Raw genomic sequence first — 18,825 nt, 5'->3', positions numbered from 1 at the left:
TGCACTACCACACCCAGCTTTGGTAACCTTTATAACACAAATTTCCAAAGTACATATTCTTTTTTATAATAACTGCTTATCTTTCCCGAGCCAATCACAACCCCTCTCTACCATTTGATTAAATTGCATTTTATTTTAGAAGACTTATTTCAGGTTGCTAGACAAGGAGAGAAAAAATAAAGCTGAAATGATGTAAATAATGCTTAAGGATACAGGAGAAACCTGAGAAAGGTTGTGGTCCAGGCTGTGGAGTCACACATGGACCCTCCAGACTGATCATAGCTCCTTGGTTCTCTTAGTCTCTTAAAGCCTTAATTCTCTTATCTGTAAAGTGAGACTGACAACTAACCCATGCAGCTGTTTATAAAGGTTAAGATACAGGTATGTCAAGTACTTGGCATATTCAACAGATGTTCAGTGAATGACCGATAAAATTAAAAATATCTCTTACTCAAGCCTATAAGTCTTCATATAAAAAGTTAAAATGAGGACTAATCAGAGATAAATAAATTGGAATTTGGGGATGAGATCAATTCAGCAATAATTACTATCTATAATACAATACGATCATCTATAGCAACTTGTCTTTCTGAAGTACTGCACCTTTATGAACAATAAGATGAATGAAATTCTGTGTAATTGCCTTTTTTAACACTTGATCATACTGGATATATTATTATTATTATTATTATTATTATTATTATTATTATTATTTTGCAGAACTCTGGATGGAATCCAGGGTCATTCTACTTCTGAGCTACACCCCCATTCCTATTTTTTATTCTTTATTTTGAAACAGAGTCTCACTGAGTTGCAAAGGGCCTCACTAAGTAGCTGAGGTTGGCTGTGAACCGTGAGCCTCCTGTCTCAGCCTCCCAAGTGCTGGGATTACAAGTGTGAACCACCACGCCCAGCTTATACTGGGATACTTTATAACAGTGGCCAAGTAAAGCTAAAGAGAGGCCGATGCTTGGTGGCATTCACTTTCCCCTTCTCATGAGGAAAGCACTATTTCCTTTTTTTTTCCCATTAAAGTTTACTTAAATAAATGAGTCAGCTTAGTGTTTAATCATACCAAGACCTATTGATCATTGGGTTCATCGTGTGCTGATCCTGAAAGAGGCACTCAGCTACATAACAACCTAGCTTTCAGGAAGGCATTAGTTTATGGAGTCAAGATTTCATATAGGCTTTGATTTAAACAATTAAAATATTATGTATGTGACTAAGGACACAAGGAAAACATGGAAAGAAGAAAACAATTTGATACATTAGATGAATCTGTCAGGCTGTGGATAGTTTTTGTTTCAAAAAGCAATTTTTGTTACCACTATATATGACACTGTTAATTGGCACAATCATGGAAAAAATATTTCAGAAACTTGTATTCATCAAAAGCCTTGCACAAAATGACATGCTGAATGGAGAAAATAATACATGACATCCAAAGTGCTACTTATTCATTGTCTTGAGGCCAAGAAAATTGGATAGAACATCAAAAACACATTGTTACATCAGCGCTATAGTAAATCCTACCCTTAAAATTAGGAGACCAGATTAAGCAGTGACTCAGATTTAAGAAATTACCAACCTTAAAAGTAAACTGAACGTGACCCATATTAGCAAAGATTAATAGCTTTTATTAATAGCACATATTAAATCTTCATTAAGTATATACACATATATGTTTAGTTTTGCTTTTAATAGTGCTGAGGATTGAAACCAGGGACATTCCACCTCCAATCTACACCCCTGGCCCTATTTTCTTTTTTATTTGGAAACAGGGTCTCGCTAAGTTGCTGAGGCTGGCTTTGAACTTGTCACCCTCCTGTCGCAGCCTCCCAAGTACTGGGATTACAGAAACGTGCTATCATGCCTGGCCTTCACTAAATACTTTTTTTTGTGGTGGTACTGGGGTTCCTGGAAGCCCTTCTACCTCCGGGCTACACTCCCAGACCTATTTTTCTTTTTGGAAACAGGGTCTCTTAAGCCAGCACAGCTGGCTTTGAACCCGCGCGATCCTCCTGTCTCTGCCTCCCAAGCGCGGGGATTACAAGTGTGCACCACCATGCCCGGCTACTAAATACCTTTTTAAAGTTTTATGTATGATCGTTACCTCTGAAGGTCTTATAATATGCCTTTTGCCTCTTGGAGCTTCAAAAAAAAGTTGTTCTTTGGCACCTGAATTAACTTGCAATAATTTTCCTGTTAGGACAGAAAGAAGCAGAGAGACAATTAAACTGTGCATTTTTTTTATTATAAAATGATAAGCATGGCTGCTCTTACTTTGATTCATTTTTTCAGAGTTTCATAAATTGAGTGAACATATGTTAAATTATTCAGAAGCACATGCAAAGCATGGTACAAATCCTAAAGTGACAACTTTCAGAATACAGACCTTATAAAATTTGACCCTGAACATCTTCAAATAATAGAACTAAGCTTGGTATTTTTACTTTGTTGCACTGAAAACATGACTCTAATTTTTCAAAGCCTCAAAAAATCAATTTTTTGCTCTTTTCTCCCGTTGCCTCCTAGCATACAGATGAAGTAAAAGCAAACTGAGTTGATAAGATTGATGGCATTAGAATGAGACCCTTGTGATGAGGGGTGTACTTACTAGACCTAACTTCTTCTTTTTTTTTTAAACAAAGCTAGAAGATGTATATTTTCTGATTTCAAACCATATAAAGCTACAATAATTGAAACAGTGTAGTACTGTTCTAAAGGCAGATATATAAACCATTTGAGTTAAGAAAAAGCCTAGAGATAACTTCTAAATTTGCCTTTAAACTTAGAAACAAAAAAGACACATAGAACAAACTATAAATGTTCATCGCCTCCCACTCTCTTGAAAGCTGGAAAGAAATAGAAGCCTTTCCTCAAACAAAATGTTGAGTCTTCTGGCCTGATATAAAATGATCATCTTAATTTTGATTGATGTTGAAAAAGATTAGATTTCCTAATTCTCTTCCTACCATGGCGATAAATCATTATGGCTTGAAAATTTAAATTACTCAAGGTATAATACAGTCTGCTATTTTTAGGCTTTTCTTTTTGGGAGATGGGTATGGTAGATCGAACCCAGGTGCATTCCACCCCCAAGCTACCCCCCTAGCCCTTTTCATCTTTTATTTAGAAACAGGGTCTCTCTCCTCGGCCTCTTGGTGAAACTGGCCTTGAACGTGTGATCCTGTCTTAGCTTCCCAAGTATTGTGATTACAGGCACGTGCCACTGTACCCACTTGGTCAGAATTTTTTAACATATAGGAAATTTCAAATAGATATGGAAGTGAGAATCATAAAGACACCCTACATGCCCAATGTCCAGCCTTTACAGTTAGGAACTCACATGGCCAAGCCTGTCGTTAACCTCCAGGACCGCCTCACCCAGATTATTTTGAAGCAAATATCAGACATCATAATATTTGATTCATAAAGAATTCTTTTCCCCATAACTATGTCTACTAATCTTAAAAAGTCCTTCAGAAAAACACACCCAAAAGAAACTTTGTGGTTTATATCACATTCTTCAATGTTTAAATAGGTACCACCAGAGTCCAAAATCTAGCTTGTCTAACCTCAAGGTCTATTTCTAAGTGACAAACTAAAAAGAAGATTTTCTCATTTCTTTACTGATGATCCTAATCATTTCCAATTTGGTGAACAATCGACTCTGAGGTACAAGGAAATCTGAAAATTTGTCTTCTGCCAGGCGTGGTGGTGCACGCTTGTAATCCCAGCACTTGGGAGGCTGAGATGGGAGGATCGCAGGTTTGAAGGAACCTCAGATACTTAGTGAGGCCTCTGCAACTTAGTGATACCCTGTTTCTAAATAAGAAATAAAATCAGACTAGGGCTTTAGCTCAGGGGTAGAATGCCTCTGGGTTCAATCCCCAGTGCCACACACACAAAAAAATGTCCTCTGAAATGGATATGGCTTCCTGACCTTATCGCTAAACATATATAAATAAGAAAAGAAAAAGGGGACTTAAATTATCCTGGCTATGTAGCATTTGAAGAAAATGAGTAAGTACTTTTCCAAAAAAATTAAATTCATCTGTAAAGTAATTATATTTTTAGGATTTTCAAAGTAATCCCAAATAGAAAAGCATGTGGAAAAAGAATTAAAGGATTCAGTAGAGACATTCTCTGAATGTGGCTAAGTTTAGGTGAATTTTTGGTGATGAGAAACTATGAAACTCAAAAGTATTGTAGTTCTCTGAGATTCCAATAAACTTGCTTTGCACTATAGTCTTAAAGATTATATTTCACTTAAAAACAACAACAACAGCAGCAACAAATCAAACAGTATGAAACCACCTGAGTGAGGTGCTTCATGGTTACAAGAGTGTTAGCGGCTCTAGATAGAGAGACAGCAAGTGCCAGATGTGCTGCCCAGCGTCACAGACACCTCATGTGGCTGGCTGGCCTGAGCCCTTCCTTGGGAGGGCTGGCCTCTGCAGTCAGGTCTGACTCTGGAAGCCGATGGTGACCCAGAATGGTCCAGGCCCAGCCTCGGCTGGGGAATCATTCTTTTTCCTGAGAATCTGGAAGTGGGGAGGCTGAACCAGTATGTGCCTAGCTGGGATGAGATGTGGACTCTGGGACTGAGGATGGCATCTGGGGGCAGCTGAGTCTACACTGTGGGCAAATGAATCACAGAAAGCTGTTTGTGCAGAGGGGCCAGAGGCAGACATAAGACACAGTCGGGTGCTATGAGAAGCTGCTGCAGAGGAGGAGGGGTTGTGGAGGACCCTGCTTCCTTGGGTTCTGAATGCTTTCCAGTTTATTCCCAAAGTTAGTCCCTCAGGAGATGTTGCTTCCTGCTCTTGATTCTATGCCGCATCCCTAGATCTTTCCAGTAAATGCATCCTACATTATTACTTTAATGCTTAAGTAGTTTGATTGGGTTTCTGTTTCTTGCAACCTAGGATATGAATAAGTAAAAAAAAAAACCACAAAAAAAAAACGATTCTTGCTTTAGGAAAACATAATTATGTGTATGCTTTCCCTCCTCTGAAATTTCCATTATTGCTGTTATTATATAGTCTTTATTTAAGCAAAGAGAGAAACACACATACACACAATTTGGAACTGGGGATTGAAGTCAGGGGTATCTACCTCTGAGCTACATCTCCAGCCGCTTTTTCAATTTTTTAATTTTAAAACAGGGTCTTGCTATGTTGTTGAGGGTCTCACTAAGTTGCCCAGGTGGCCTGTCTCAGCCTCCCAAGTACTGGGGTTACAGGCATGTCCTGCCATACCTGGCCAAGCATGGCCAAGCATAGAGAAAATATTTAGGTCACCACTCTTTTCTTTTTCTGCTTGCTGTTCTATGTACACACACACACACACACACACGTGTACACACACACACACACACATGAACGCACACACACACACGTGTACACACACATAACCACTGAAATCTGAGGTCAAAGAGAAACAAAGAGAAAAGAGATTCTATAATCTCTATGCAGTTGGTCTTGAGTAATAGAAAACCTATTCTTTGACAATTCTCACACTTTTATTTGCTAGAAACATCTGCTCACACAGAGTAAAAAGATCAGAAGAAACACTGTCCTCATTATGGAGAGGTAGAGTAAATCGTACATCTCTCTGGCAATGCAGAGTTTTGCAGTCCACAAAATGAGCCACATTCATCATCTCAGCTGCTGCCTAATTTACAAGTTAGAATAATTCCCAAAGTGGCCCTACATATACCAAACTCACCAGGCATCTGGAATGAAAATGGGCATGAAATGTTCTACGATGGCCCAAATTGTTAATGGGCAAAATATCTTGTAGTCCTGCTATTTGCAGAAATGAACTTAGAGCACGGGGAGGGCATGTGCGCCAGTTTCCGTCTCTCTCCGTGTATGTTTTCTTTGTCTGGCATTCCACACAGGAGCTTTCGCTCAGGGTAGCTGCTATTCTTGCAAATGCCTGGTGTGCTTTCTGAGCTTCCTGGGACTGTGGTTGCCATGAGCACCAAGGCTGCCGAGGCCGGGGCTGCGGCTGCGCAGTGTCCGCCTCACAAGCCAGCTGGTTCTGGCAAATATTTCCACTATTTCTGATAGGATTAAAGGAATGAAACAGATTACTGCTTCTAAATTCTGCTCTGCCCTTGCCAGACCCTCAAAGCCCTGCTGTGAAAGGTGAGGCTGGTCCTGAGACAACTGCACACATTCTTCGGGTCAGGCATTTTGGCACCTGGGATATCAGGATGACACGTCTCGGGCTAATGGGACTGGAGTTAAAGCAGGGAAGATTTGTGGCCACACCTGTTCTCATTCTATAGTTGGCATAATTTCTCTCTAAAAATCACAAGTATTCTATTTTACTTTCAAGCCATTTATTTTGACATCCTCACTGAAGGGGCCCTTAAGAGAAGAGGCTAATGGTTCTTCAAGACCCTCGTCTCCTTCTTACTCCCCCAGTGCCATTCCCATGGTCCTGAGCCTCAGAGGATGGCCTGGAGCAGAATTATGGAAACAGGGAGGTTTGTATCTCTCCCCTCCAAGTGGCAGCTTCATGCTGAGTAACTTTGCAGAGACCATGACCCACGCCCTTCCACAGCAGCAACCCACGGATCCTGGCTAAGATCTGTGCTTCCCATCCTGGACTTATTCCTTTTTCATCCCCATCCTGTGACATAGTACCTATAAACTTGCAAAATTAGGAAAGCCAGACAAAAAGCAAATCTCCAAGTGCAGATAAAAACCACAATGAGATAACACCTCACACCCATTAGTATGGCTACTCTCAAAATAAAAACAAAAAGTAATACATGTTGGCAAGGATGTGGAGAAACTGGAATTCTTGTGTACTACTGGTGAAAACATATAATGGTACAGCCACTATTGAAAACAGTACACGGTTTCCTCTAGAATTAAAGGCAGAACTACAATATGACCCAGCAGTTCCATCCCTGGGTGCATGTGCCACAGGACTGGAAGCAGGATCTCGACATCTGTGGACCCACATTCATTGCAGCATCACTCACAGTAGCTAAAATATGGAAGCAACCCAGGAATCTATCAACAGATGAACATACAAGCAAAATACAGAAAATACAGAGTGGTGTGTTATTCAGATTTAAAGGGAGAAAATTCTGACACATGCTATAACATGGAAGAACCCTGACATTATGCTAGGCCGATTACAAAAATGAATACCATATGATTCCACTTACATGAGATAGTCAGTTTGTAAAGACAACATAGAATAGTGGTTGCCAGGGGCTTGAGGAATGGGGAGTGTAATGAGCACAGAGTTTCAGCCTTACAAGAGGAAGAGTTTTGGAGATGAACAGTGGTGATGGCCATATAACATGTGAATGTATTTAATGCTTTGAGCTACACATTTGAAAATAGTTCAGATGGTAATTTTTTTTCAGTTCTGGGGGTTGGAACTCAGGAGCATTCTAACTCTGAGCTATACCTCCAGCCCTATATTTTATTCTTTATTTTGAAATAGGGTCTCACTGAGTTGCAAAGGGCTTAAGTAGCTGAGGCTGTCCTCAAACCGCAATACTCCTATCTCAGCCTCCCAAATGCTGGTATTACAATCGCGTGCCACCACGCCCAGCTTCAGATGGTAAATGTTATATTTACTTTGCCACAATTAAAAATAATTTAAATATTCTCCCAATGAAAACTTACTTTTTTATAGAATGTGAGTTTATTTGTAAGCCAAGATAGACAGAATAGTGCCCTTCACAGGGGAGGGGCTCTCAAAAGGGTGTAGTCTGCCAGGCGTGGTGGCACATGCTTGTAATCCCCGCGCTTGGGAGGCGAAGACAGGAGATCGTGCAGGTTCGCAGCCAGCCGCGCTGGCTTAAGAGACCCTGTTTCCAAGTAAAAACATATAAAATAGGTCTGGGAGTGTAGCCCGAAGGTTGAAGGGCTTCCAGGAACACCAAAAAAAAAAAAAAAAAAAAGGGAGTATTCCAAAAGTTACTCGTCACTTATCCCATTTTTTTTTCTTGTCCATTTACTTCCTAATGAAAATATGAATAAATTTTAACTCCTAATAGTGACTGAAGTGGTGGGATTTCACATTGTGTCAGGTGGTGGTGGTGATGTGTGTGTATGTGTGTGTGTGTGTGTTAGATTATAAAAGTCATTGCGTCCCATCCTATCCAGTAAGAAAAAAAACAAACAGGGAAATCACTGACTTTTTTTTTTTTTTAAGACAACAGAGCAGAGAATACAAAAGAAGAGGGCTAAGAAGCAGCGGCCCCACTCAGCCCCTGGGCCTTGCCAGTTCCTCAGTGACTCTCAGGCGCCAGTGTCCTGCCTGGTCACAGATGTCAGGCCAGGCTGAGCCCTTGGCATTGTGCCACCTGGCAGTGCCCCGACACGAAAGCGCATAGGGCTTATCTGATTTCCCTTTGCCCTTGCTGGGTTCTTGTACCTCTCATAATAAATTGTGTGCTTCCCCATCTACTGTGCTCTATAAGACTCCAGCAGTTTGTAAAGGTGAAGCACAGTCCAAATTCCAGCGTGGCAAGTCCAGCTATAACTGAAACAGGTCGCAGCAGGATCCCCGAATCACCACGCCTGGCCTTTGCTGGTTCAGAAGACGCTTGAAAGATGGTGTTCTGGTGCCTGAAGTGAGCTCTTGGCCTCGCTTCTTTTCCTCTAGTTTATATTAGCTGCTGTCTAACTCCAGGGGCAGGTACCCTGCCAGAGGAGACAGGGAACTCCCTGCTCTACATAACTTGCAGTTACCTAGTGCCATTGGAATAAAGTTCAGTGTAAACTTCCCGGTGTGACGTAAGACTCCCCTTTTACTCTGCCGAGTTGGCCTCTGCCCAGTCCCTTCACTTCACCCCAAGGCCACTTAGCATTACTCAGTACTTCTTAACTGCTCCATGCTCTTCCCAGTTTTGTGACTTTGCACACTACATTCCTTCTGCCTGGAATGTCTTTCCTTCACTTTGCCATTTGGTGAGTTTCTGCACACGCTTCAAGATCCATCTGGAAGGTCATTTGTTCTATGAAGGCACCTTGGATTCACCTGGGAGCACTTTCTTCCACGATGGACTATGTCTTCTTTGAAAGTGAGGAGCTTGCTCAGTCAGAAATACCTGGTCCAGCCTCATAATATCAGCCATGTCTCTGGGATGGGATCTACAATGACCCAGCTCTAGTGCTTGACTGCCCTCATGCTAACCCAGCCCACCCAGGGCCAGCCTCGTCCCTGAACTCGCCACCTCCTACCCCCACCTTCCTCAATACATGCTCTGGTATTAGTTCAGCAAGAGCATGTCTTCCTCATTAAATCATACATTCTGCAGAGTAGGAGCTAGTCTCGCAGATCATCCACACTTTCTGACTTAAGACTGGCCAACGGTAGAAGCTAGATGTAATGAATAAACAGACGTGTTTTGGTGGCATCTGTGGATGGGACTTGAAGGAAGCGGGGTGTGGGGGAGCTTTGGAGAGTGAAAACCCCTGGGACAAGCTGAAGGTAGCTTTCTGTCTTTGTTGCAAGATGAAAATTTCTGGAGCCTTTTGGGACAGTTCTGCAGGAGGCAGAGCTGTGGTCTAAAAGGGGGAAGCTAGGACAGAAGACCCAGGGAGAGGGCAGAACATACCCAACCTAAAGGCAGGTGGAGGCTCCTATGGGATCAGAAGGCATTGTGTGTCTTTGATGGTTTTAAAACTCAATGGCTTGAGTTAATAATGTTGATAACAATAACAATGATTTTTAAAAGATGGAAACATAACAAAAACAGTTAACTGCAACTGCCTTTGGGCTGTAAAGTTGCAACAATTTTTATAGCATGTGTCCCCTCCCCTTACTCCCCTCTAGAACTCAGCTGCCATTCTCTCCAGGGATGATACATGAATGGATACTGATTAAAAAAAACCCAGAAATTATATCTTAAAATCCACAACATACTTTACCTCTAGCGTCCCAGTCAATATGTGTAATGTAACTAGAAGCTCCTTTACAGATGCCAACCCTCTTGCTGGTAAGTACGTTGTAGATATCCACAAAGTTATCATGGGATGCCACAGCAAGGTATTTTCCTGTATCTATGAAGACAAATGTGCAATTAACATGGAAACATTTTATACGGGAATTTACTTCCAGGAAGTAGCATTCAGTGGGAGAAAGGTCAAGAAACATTTAAAATAGTTCATTATTGTAAATATTTTGTCCCAAGACTGAAATCTTTCTAAAAGTCTCCATTAGCCAGGCATGGTGGCGCACACTTGTAATCCCCGCGCTTGGGAGGCAGAGACAGGAGGATGGCGCAGGTTTGAAACCAGCCTCGCTGGCTTAAGAGACCTTGTTTCCAAATAAAAGTATAACATAGGTCTGGGAGTGTAGCCCGGAGGTAGAAGGATTTCCAGGAACCCAGTACCACAAAAAATAAAAAGTCTCCATTGTCATCTTTACCTTTTGAAAATTTAATATCAGAGATCATTTCTTTTCTATGATGGAAGGAGACCATGTCTTCAACAGTGTCAGCGTTTACTACCAGGAAACTCCCGTCATTCAGGCCAACTGCCAGGGCTTTCCCATCAGGGGAGAAGGCGCAGCATCTTCCACCTGCAAAAGAACCCACAAAGAACATGTCACCCAACACCTTACTGTCCAGCAAAGCAAACAGAAGGACAGAGATACCTGCACACACATGGACATGTGACTGCGCCATTAACACTATACTCATGAGAATGGTAACTTTGTAACTTAAAACATCTCAATATGTCATCCCAGGACAGCTATTACAATTTCAAAAATACATTTCCAATTTCTGTAAGGTTTATCCATTCGTTCCTGGATATAGGGGGTTTTCAAAAGACAAGTCAGGTGAGTTGGAGAAAGGACAGGAGCAACATACCCCTGAACTGTCTTCTAAGGAAAGTAAAATAGTTAAGCATGAAGCCATGCAATGAGATTTCTAGAGACCGTATTTTGGATGTCATGTCTTAATGCAAAAAATTGCATTTAGGAAACTTCACCATTCTAATTTCAGTTCCTGGCATTTTCTTCCTCATGGATCACAATGCACAGTTCTAGAGGTGGAAGCTTTGGGGCCTGCCTCTGCTGCCGTGGAAGGAGGGAATATGACAGCATCCTCTCAAGGGATCCCTGTAAAGCTCCCAGCACGAGGGTGGTGGTGCGGCACCAGCAATATTGTCTGGGAGGCATTTCCACATGAGGAGTATGGATTGTGTGGGGGCATATTTAATCAGATGCCTAGTTAGGAATATACCCATCCATGTCACCATTTACTTTCAAACAGCTTTACTGAGCTATGGTTCACATGTTATCTCAATTATAGAACCCAAGAGTTCTTGGTGTGATTGCAGAGTTGTGCAACCATTACCACATCCATTTTAGAAGTGGTCATTATGGACTCCATTACTGTGTCAAGACTTGAAAAACACAGCCCCAGGGATGAGCACTGTGCAGCCTCGAGCGGAGGCTTCTCAAACTGGGCTTCCCTAAGGACACCTGTCCCTGCTCATGATATGCTAAAAGCTGTGTTCATACCCTCACTTTGAATAGGCTCATCTACATGAGATTTTCATTCACTCACTTGGCATCATTTATCTACTATAAATCAGCCATGGGGCTGGTACTGAGAGAATGAAAAGATGACCTTGCCCTTGGGGTGAGTCATCGGGACTAGGTGAACCGTGATTCACTGCACAAACCAGGCCACTTTTGAGAGTTAGAGTTGTTAATAATTATTCCAGGATAACTGGAGTAAACTGGGTTGAACTATCATCCTATCTAATATGTGTGTCCATAGTTATTCTTTTGAACTAATTTTTAACCTGGGGAATAAAGTCCATTGACTGACACTTAAGTTCTCCACCTGGAGAACTGGTTTCATTTCCCCACTACAGATTTGTGGCCGAAGTGATTCCATCTTACAGCAGTTGAACACATGCATCTGCTGTAGACCGGGCAATGTGGTGAAGAAAGACTGTGTCATACGGTGGCTATATGCATGCTCTCTGGGGCCACCCTGCCTGGGTTTGAATTCAGTTATTAACTAGCTGTGTGACCCTGGGCCAACTACTTAAGTACCCCCCTTTCACTCTCCTAATCTGCCAGTGGTAATAATATGAGAGAGGCCTCAGTCATTGGGTTCCTCTGAAGATTAAATGCAACGTGCTAGGATTTCCTGTCTTAAGAATTTTTATAGCTGCACTGAGCCTTACCTCTCAGCTCCTAGGCAGCAGGTCTCCTCTGAGCCCATGGTGACTTACAGGACAACTTCAACTTACATACCCACCTTCACTTCCTACCCTTCCCCACCTGCTCGGCCCTGACGCTGGCTTGGGTGGACTGCACTGGGGGCTCTAGTTCTCTGGTTTCTGGTTGGGTTTGGCCAGAGGTGAGCACGGCAGGTGACTAGAGGAATGGAGGACAACAGGGAGGCCGGCGTGCTTGATCCTGCTGCCTCCTGCAGGGCCACTGTGTGTGTTGTGGTCAGTCCCTCTCTGGCTGCATCTCACACAACTCACTTTCAAAGTCTGGCAACCACTCCCTTCTCCTGCCCCTTTGGGCCAGGGCTACTAATGAGACCTGCCATTCCTACCTGTACACGCCACACTTGCTCTGGTCATTTCTTTACACCTGCAGCTTTATTAAGAGCCCCATTTTTAAGCCAGGTGTGGTGTCACACACGTATAATCCCAGTACTTGCGAGGCTGAGACAGGAGGATCACAGGTTTGAGATCAGCCTCAGCAATTTAGTGAGACTTTCAGCAACCTAGTGGACCCTGTTTCAAACAAAGAAATAAAATAGGGCTGGGGGTGGAGCTTAGAGACAGAAAGCCCCTGGGTTCAATCCCTAGCACCAGAAAAAAAAAAAAGCCCTATTTTTAGATGCTTCTCAAATTACCCTGTTCAAATGGGCCATCTGTTGCTGGGACTCTTGTCAATATGACAGCAGCGATGAGGACAATCATCCTGGGATCCCAGTGATGGAAGCTACTCAGTAAATGTTTGCTGGGTTTGTACCTCTGGAGAATATATATATATTCTCCAATATATATGTGTTCATATATATATGTGATATATATATGTGTTCATTTTATAAAACTAAATGTTATTTTTCTATTATTGCTGGCCTTCATTTTCCAGTAATAAATTCTGGAAACAACTGGTCACAAAGATAAATAGCATTCTTTACAAGCTGGTGAGTTTCAATGGGCTCCTGCAGCTCCAGAAAAAAAGAGGAAGGACACATTGCCCCCAGGTGGCAAACGTCTGTGCAGTGCATGGAAATGAACAATAGAGTTGGGCGCTTCGAGACAGGCCAAGCTTCTGGAAACACTCTGGTGGGCTTGGCTTTAACTGTACAGTGAACTCTGAATTCCCACTGTCTGGCATATGTTGGGGGCATATAACAGGTGCTCGCTCTCAGTAAATGTCAGTTGAATGAATGAGTGAATTCAACATTTCTGTTGCTTGCAAACACTTTTGCATATGTGTAAGGGTGATACTATGTACCTTTTTTAAGTTTCCGTACTGCCAGCATTCGGTGCTGCGAGGATAATTCCCAGATCCGAAGAGTTTTGTCATCGCTCACTGTGGCGCAGATGGGCAGGAGAGGGTGAGCCGCCAACCCCCACACTTCTCCTTCCATGTGCCCCTGGGGAGAGGGATGGCAACAAAACTCAGCTCCCATGTGCCCCGGCCAGCCCTTCTTCAGTCTTATGCGGTATGCAGGCAGCCCAGGAATGTCCCAAACTGGTTCAGATATGAACAACCACAGTTACAGCTCCCTGTAGCCAAAATGATTGCACTGGATAATGTTTTCACTTGATCTGGAACTTATAGCTAGGTCTACTTGACACTAAATTCTTCTTTTGAGAAGCAAAACATGAACTCATTGCTTATAGGTTTTATTTATATGGTACTGAGTATCTTCCCATTTGGAAACTAACACCCAGGTGAACTGTGAGATGCCCTCCTCTGATCCTGTTTTATTCTGAACAGGTGCAGGAGGTATGTACCTTTTACTCTAACTGCTTGGTCACAACTGCACAAAACACTTTCTTCGGTAAAACCACACTCTAAGAGATGTGGGTACTGCCTGTCTTTGTCATGGAATTGGACAGGCATACTCTTGTTATTTGTTCAGTTTTAGTCGTTTGAACACATTACACTTGACAGAGCAGAATTAAAATTTAAATGTTAACTTTGAGTGTCCTGGGTACAGCTCAGGTTCAGTATTTGTTCACAAATTGGTCTACCTATGTTCCAACAATAAGCATCAGAAAACTGGAAGCTGCCTAATATGTATAAGACTAATTTCACAACCTATATTTTATTACACACACACTTGACTGGCTTAGAATAATAGCTGGGATAAAATAGTATTTTAAAAATGAACTCATAAAAGGAAGAAAATAAGTTTGATTCCTATCTCATCACTCAATTAAAGCAGTGCAGATGAAATTAGTGCTTTACAGAGCAATAAAATACACCAGATTGTTTACTGAATTTCTGATTTTAAGGGCTAATTATAAAAAGGTTTTGCTTAGTAAAGCACACAGGAAGACCACACAGAGGCATCTGAAAGATGTTTGTAGCTGGAATTCTTTGGGGGATAGGTGGTGTTTCAAAGAGAAATAGGATGATTCCAATTTAACTAGGAAGCTATTTCAGCAAAATAATAATGTTGTAGAAAATACAAAGTTCCAAATACAACTGACATTTAAGTGTCTGAGAAAATATGGGGATAAAGGGTGTAGATTTATTTTTGCTTTTTTGGGGGCTGGAGAACATCCTGTATATCTGGTTTCTTATCTTTCAGAAGCCTCTCACCTCCAGAGTCACAATCAGACAATGGGTCAAGTGTCTACATCCCATATCCTTTCAGATGGCTCTGCATGGACTCTTCTCTGGACTAAATCCTCTGAATATTTTATTTAAGAACAGGGTTGCAGCTCTGAGGACCTGTCAAACCACTGTCTCCTGATTTCAAAATCACATATTCTTCATCTGATGACTTTAATTCCTATCAATTAACAGTGGATAGTGAATGAGGCTGGCAGGAAGTACTTTGGATGGAACAAAGAAAGGGCCTTAGGTATCCAGGCGTCATGGTGCACACCCGTAATCCCAGTACTTTGGAGGCTGAGACAAGAGGACCATTTTATAAAGCCATTTTAACCGAGCAATCTGTTGTAGAAATTAGTGAAGCAATGCAGTGTGTCGTGCTGCCTGACATATAGTAGGTACACAATAAATGATAGTGAAGGTTATTTTTATTATACAACAACAGAAACAAACATAGGAAAGAACAGAATTTTAAAGAACCAAGATGTAAACAGACTTTATTCTTACTTTTTTATTTTTTAGTGGTACTGGGGATGGAAACCAGGGGCTTTCTATCTCCGGGCTACACTCCCAGGCCTATTTTATATTTTATTTGGAAACAAGGTCTCACTAAATAGCCGAGGCTGGCTTCAAACCTGCGCAGTCCTCCTGTATCAGCCTCCCAAGTACTAGGATTACAAGTGTATGCCACCACACCCAGATTTTTATTGTTAATTTTAAAACGTACTTAAATAAAATTATCTCAACTATAATGTAATACTTCATAGAATTAGAAAACAGTTTTAATCATAAGTATTTCAATCATAGTATAGTATAAATCTTCTGCATATTTAGCTGTGTAGCATATATAAAAACTATTCAAATTCTCAAGTATTTGAGGGGGTCAAAAAAACTACTTTTTAGTAATATTAAGTAAGAACTCATGGCCAGAAAAAGAAATCAGTTTGGAAGAAAAGAGCTGTGAAGGAGGAAGTCTAACTGAGAATACAACTCCAGGGTAGTACTCCCCTGTGTGCCTGGCACAACAAGCTAGAATTTTTGAGATTTATTTGAACAGTTTCCTTTCAGAATACAGATTCTTATTCAGGACTTCAAGGGAGGGCTTGGCCATATGTATTTTTAAACTCTTGCATGGTGTTCTGAGCCATAGAGTGTGTACGACCTGTTCCCAGGATGCAGCAAATCATAAGGACCCTCTCAGTAGGATTTTGGGGCTAATCCTTATATGGCAAGCCTGCAGGCATGGGTCCCATCACAGAGGAGACTTTCTCCCACTGGACCTGACGTTCATGTATTCAGAGCAAATTCTTTCGTTCCAGGTCTGACACACACCCTTTAGCCCTCACCATGGCTCTTTACCTATAAGGACTGTATTTTACCTGTAAGCACTGTACACCCCCAAGGTGATAGGATTTCCCACCTGTACATCCTACCACTCCCACCTGAGGTGAGATTCTATCACTTCTCTGCTCTTTGAGGATTCTGCTGGTGTTTGTTTTAATCTGATTTTATCTAAATACGATTCCTGAGGAGAGAGGGAGGGCAAGGAGAATATATATGTGTGGGAACAGAGAGCTCGTCATGATAGTTCTACAGATCAACAGATGGAGAAGAGTATACCTAAAGGGACCATCCATACACCCAGCTAATGTGGATGATGAGATTCTGGACTCTGAGAAGGTACTGTGATGGAATAAACTTCTCAGGGGGCTCTTTTGCATGTGGTAGGGACCCTCAGAGGGTAGACTATGATGGAGAGGCTGGTGGGGCACCCCTCGCAAGCCTTCTGGTTTCTATCCTCTGGGATAACTGCCTCCCTTTCAGTGATGACCTGTGGCTTATTCCTAACCAACATAACTTGGCAAAAGTGACAGAATGGTCACACTGAGATCTGTGTGATGATAAGATTGCATTGCTTAAGGCCAAGGTGTATATTTTTTCCCCTTTCTTGCTCGCCAAGGGATTGTGGGCAGCCTCCAGCAGTGGAGCGTGACCTCTGGTCAACAGCCGGCAAGAAGAAAAGTCTCAGTCCTTCAACCACGAGAAAATGAATTCTTCCCACAACCTGAGTGCACCTGGTTGAGAAGCTGCTTCCTCTGATGAGCCTGAGATGAGCCCACAACCCTGTCTTTGATTGCAGCCTTGCAAAACACTGAGCAGAGGGCCCAGTTCTGCTCAGACTCCTGACCCACAGAGACAGTGAGATAACGAATGTGTTATACAGCAGCATCAGCCCACGCGGCACTTGTGCAACCTAGGGTGGGGTCTATGCAAGTTCTGAACCCTGAGCGGTCCCTTCACCTTGCCCCAGGCCCAGTCCTGATGTGACCTCTGGTTTATAACATATACACACATAGTACCTGAATAAGCAGTGTCATTGGGCCACTCTTATCGATTTCCAGAATCTCTCCATTCTTTGTTCCCACCAGGATGTGTCCATGTCCCAGAGTGATGGCTCGAATTGAAGGGTTATCTTCCAAAAGCAGGCCTGATTGGGGGAAGCATTCCATTTAATACAATGAGAAGAATGATTATTAGTATAAATTCAATTTTAAAGTTTCAAAGTTAACTAGGCAATCATCCTTGATAGTTCTGCCAGGAGCCTGACTCTCGGTGGAAGAAAGAGAACTGACTGGGCTACGGAGTATTACTACAAGAAATTTAGTGTTATTTTCTCTACTTGAGCATAGATAGGTTTCTATTGAATGTTGAAAGTGGCACCTTTTGAGCTCGTTGACAGTGCTGCTCTTTTAATGGCATAAGTCTTCAAGCATCGTTCGAACATGTCATCCCAGAGCTCCACGATTCCGTCCTTCCCACCTGTGACAAATCCCTGTGAAGGCACACAGGGCGTTACATACACATGAAAATACCAACCACTGCCTGGCCCTAACATGACTGCCCCTGGGGTAAGGCAGTGTGGTGTACCTTTCCTTTTCTTCTTCTTCTTCTTCTTCTTCTTCTTTTTTTTTTTTTCTATGTGTAGTACTGGGGAGATTGAACCCAGGGGAATCCTACCTCCGAGATATACCCCCATCCTATTTTTTTATTCTTTATTTTGAAACAGTGTCTTACTAACTTGCGGACGGCCTCATTAAGTAGCTGAGGCTGGCCAAGAACCTACAATCCTCCTGTCTCAGTATCCCAAATACTGGGATTACAACTGTGTACCACCATCCCTGGCTATACTTTTCCTTCTTGAGCACATAAGTTTGAAAAAAAAATCTGGTGATAGTAGTCTTCATATAGAATTTTCTGGAAGCATTTCACTACCTAAGCTAGACACATTCTCTTTGGCTGTCCATTGCATTTTCTCAGACCACTGGCCAACACTTGGACTACTGGATCATGAACGGTTGGTTCGGCACCCAGATCACAAACCAGAATATGGATTTCCATAGGACAGAAAGAGCCTCAAAACCTAGCAAAGCTCCTGGTAGCTTATACACACCTACTGAATAGATTGGAATTAACATCACAATTTATTAATATTTTTGTGTGTGTGTGGTACTGGGGGTGGAATCCAGGGGCTTTTCTACCTCTGGGCTATACTCTAAGACCTATTTTATACTTTATTTGGAAACAGGGTCTCACTAAGTTGCTGAGAGCCTCACTAAGTAGCTGAGGCTGGCTTCGAACCTGTGCAATCCTCCTGTCTCAGCCTCCCAAGCGCGGGGATTACAAGTGTGCGCCAACATGCCTGGCTTACATCACAATTTAAAACAACTGTTAAGAGTTGGAGGTATAGGTCAGTGGTAGATCATCTGCTCAGTCCAGGTGAGACCCTGGGTTCAATCCCCAGTACAGGAAAAAAAAGTTAAATACTTAAAAATTACTAGTTATTTCAAAGAGAAAACATGATTGTTTCTTAAGAGTAACTTAAGTAATTCACATAACAAAACCATCCTGCTGTTTTGCCAAATAGATAAGTTCTATAATAATTAGTATCCAGATTAATTTTGATAAAACTTGGAAAGCAAAAAGCTTAGCATGTTG

The 18,825-nt window shown here is 42.1% G+C and overlaps 1 protein-coding gene across 4 annotated transcripts in view; it reads right to left on the bottom strand.

The window, feature by feature from the left end:
- The window catches only part of EML6 (EMAP like 6), a gene marked incomplete at both ends in the record, with an annotated part of 359,577 nt that overhangs the window by 67,101 nt on the left and 273,651 nt on the right, over window positions 1–18,825 (bottom strand). For all 4 annotated transcript variants that reach the window (XM_080711491.1, XM_080711490.1, XM_080711492.1 and 1 more), the window contains 6 exons: window positions 2,117–2,205; window positions 9,921–10,052; window positions 10,420–10,572; window positions 13,495–13,636; window positions 17,190–17,317; window positions 17,551–17,662. In XM_080711491.1, the coding sequence (XP_080567617.1) occupies window positions 2,117–2,205; window positions 9,921–10,052; window positions 10,420–10,572; window positions 13,495–13,636; window positions 17,190–17,317; window positions 17,551–17,662 (756 nt within the window). The remainder of the gene's footprint in view (window positions 1–2,116; window positions 2,206–9,920; window positions 10,053–10,419; window positions 10,573–13,494; window positions 13,637–17,189; window positions 17,318–17,550; window positions 17,663–18,825) is intronic.

Source organism: Muscardinus avellanarius (assembly GCF_963383645.1).
Source record: "Muscardinus avellanarius genome assembly, chromosome: 15".
In the NCBI taxonomy this organism is placed as follows: Eukaryota; Metazoa; Chordata; class Mammalia; order Rodentia; family Gliridae; genus Muscardinus; species Muscardinus avellanarius.
This window is presented reverse-complemented; position numbering and strand designations above follow the sequence as displayed.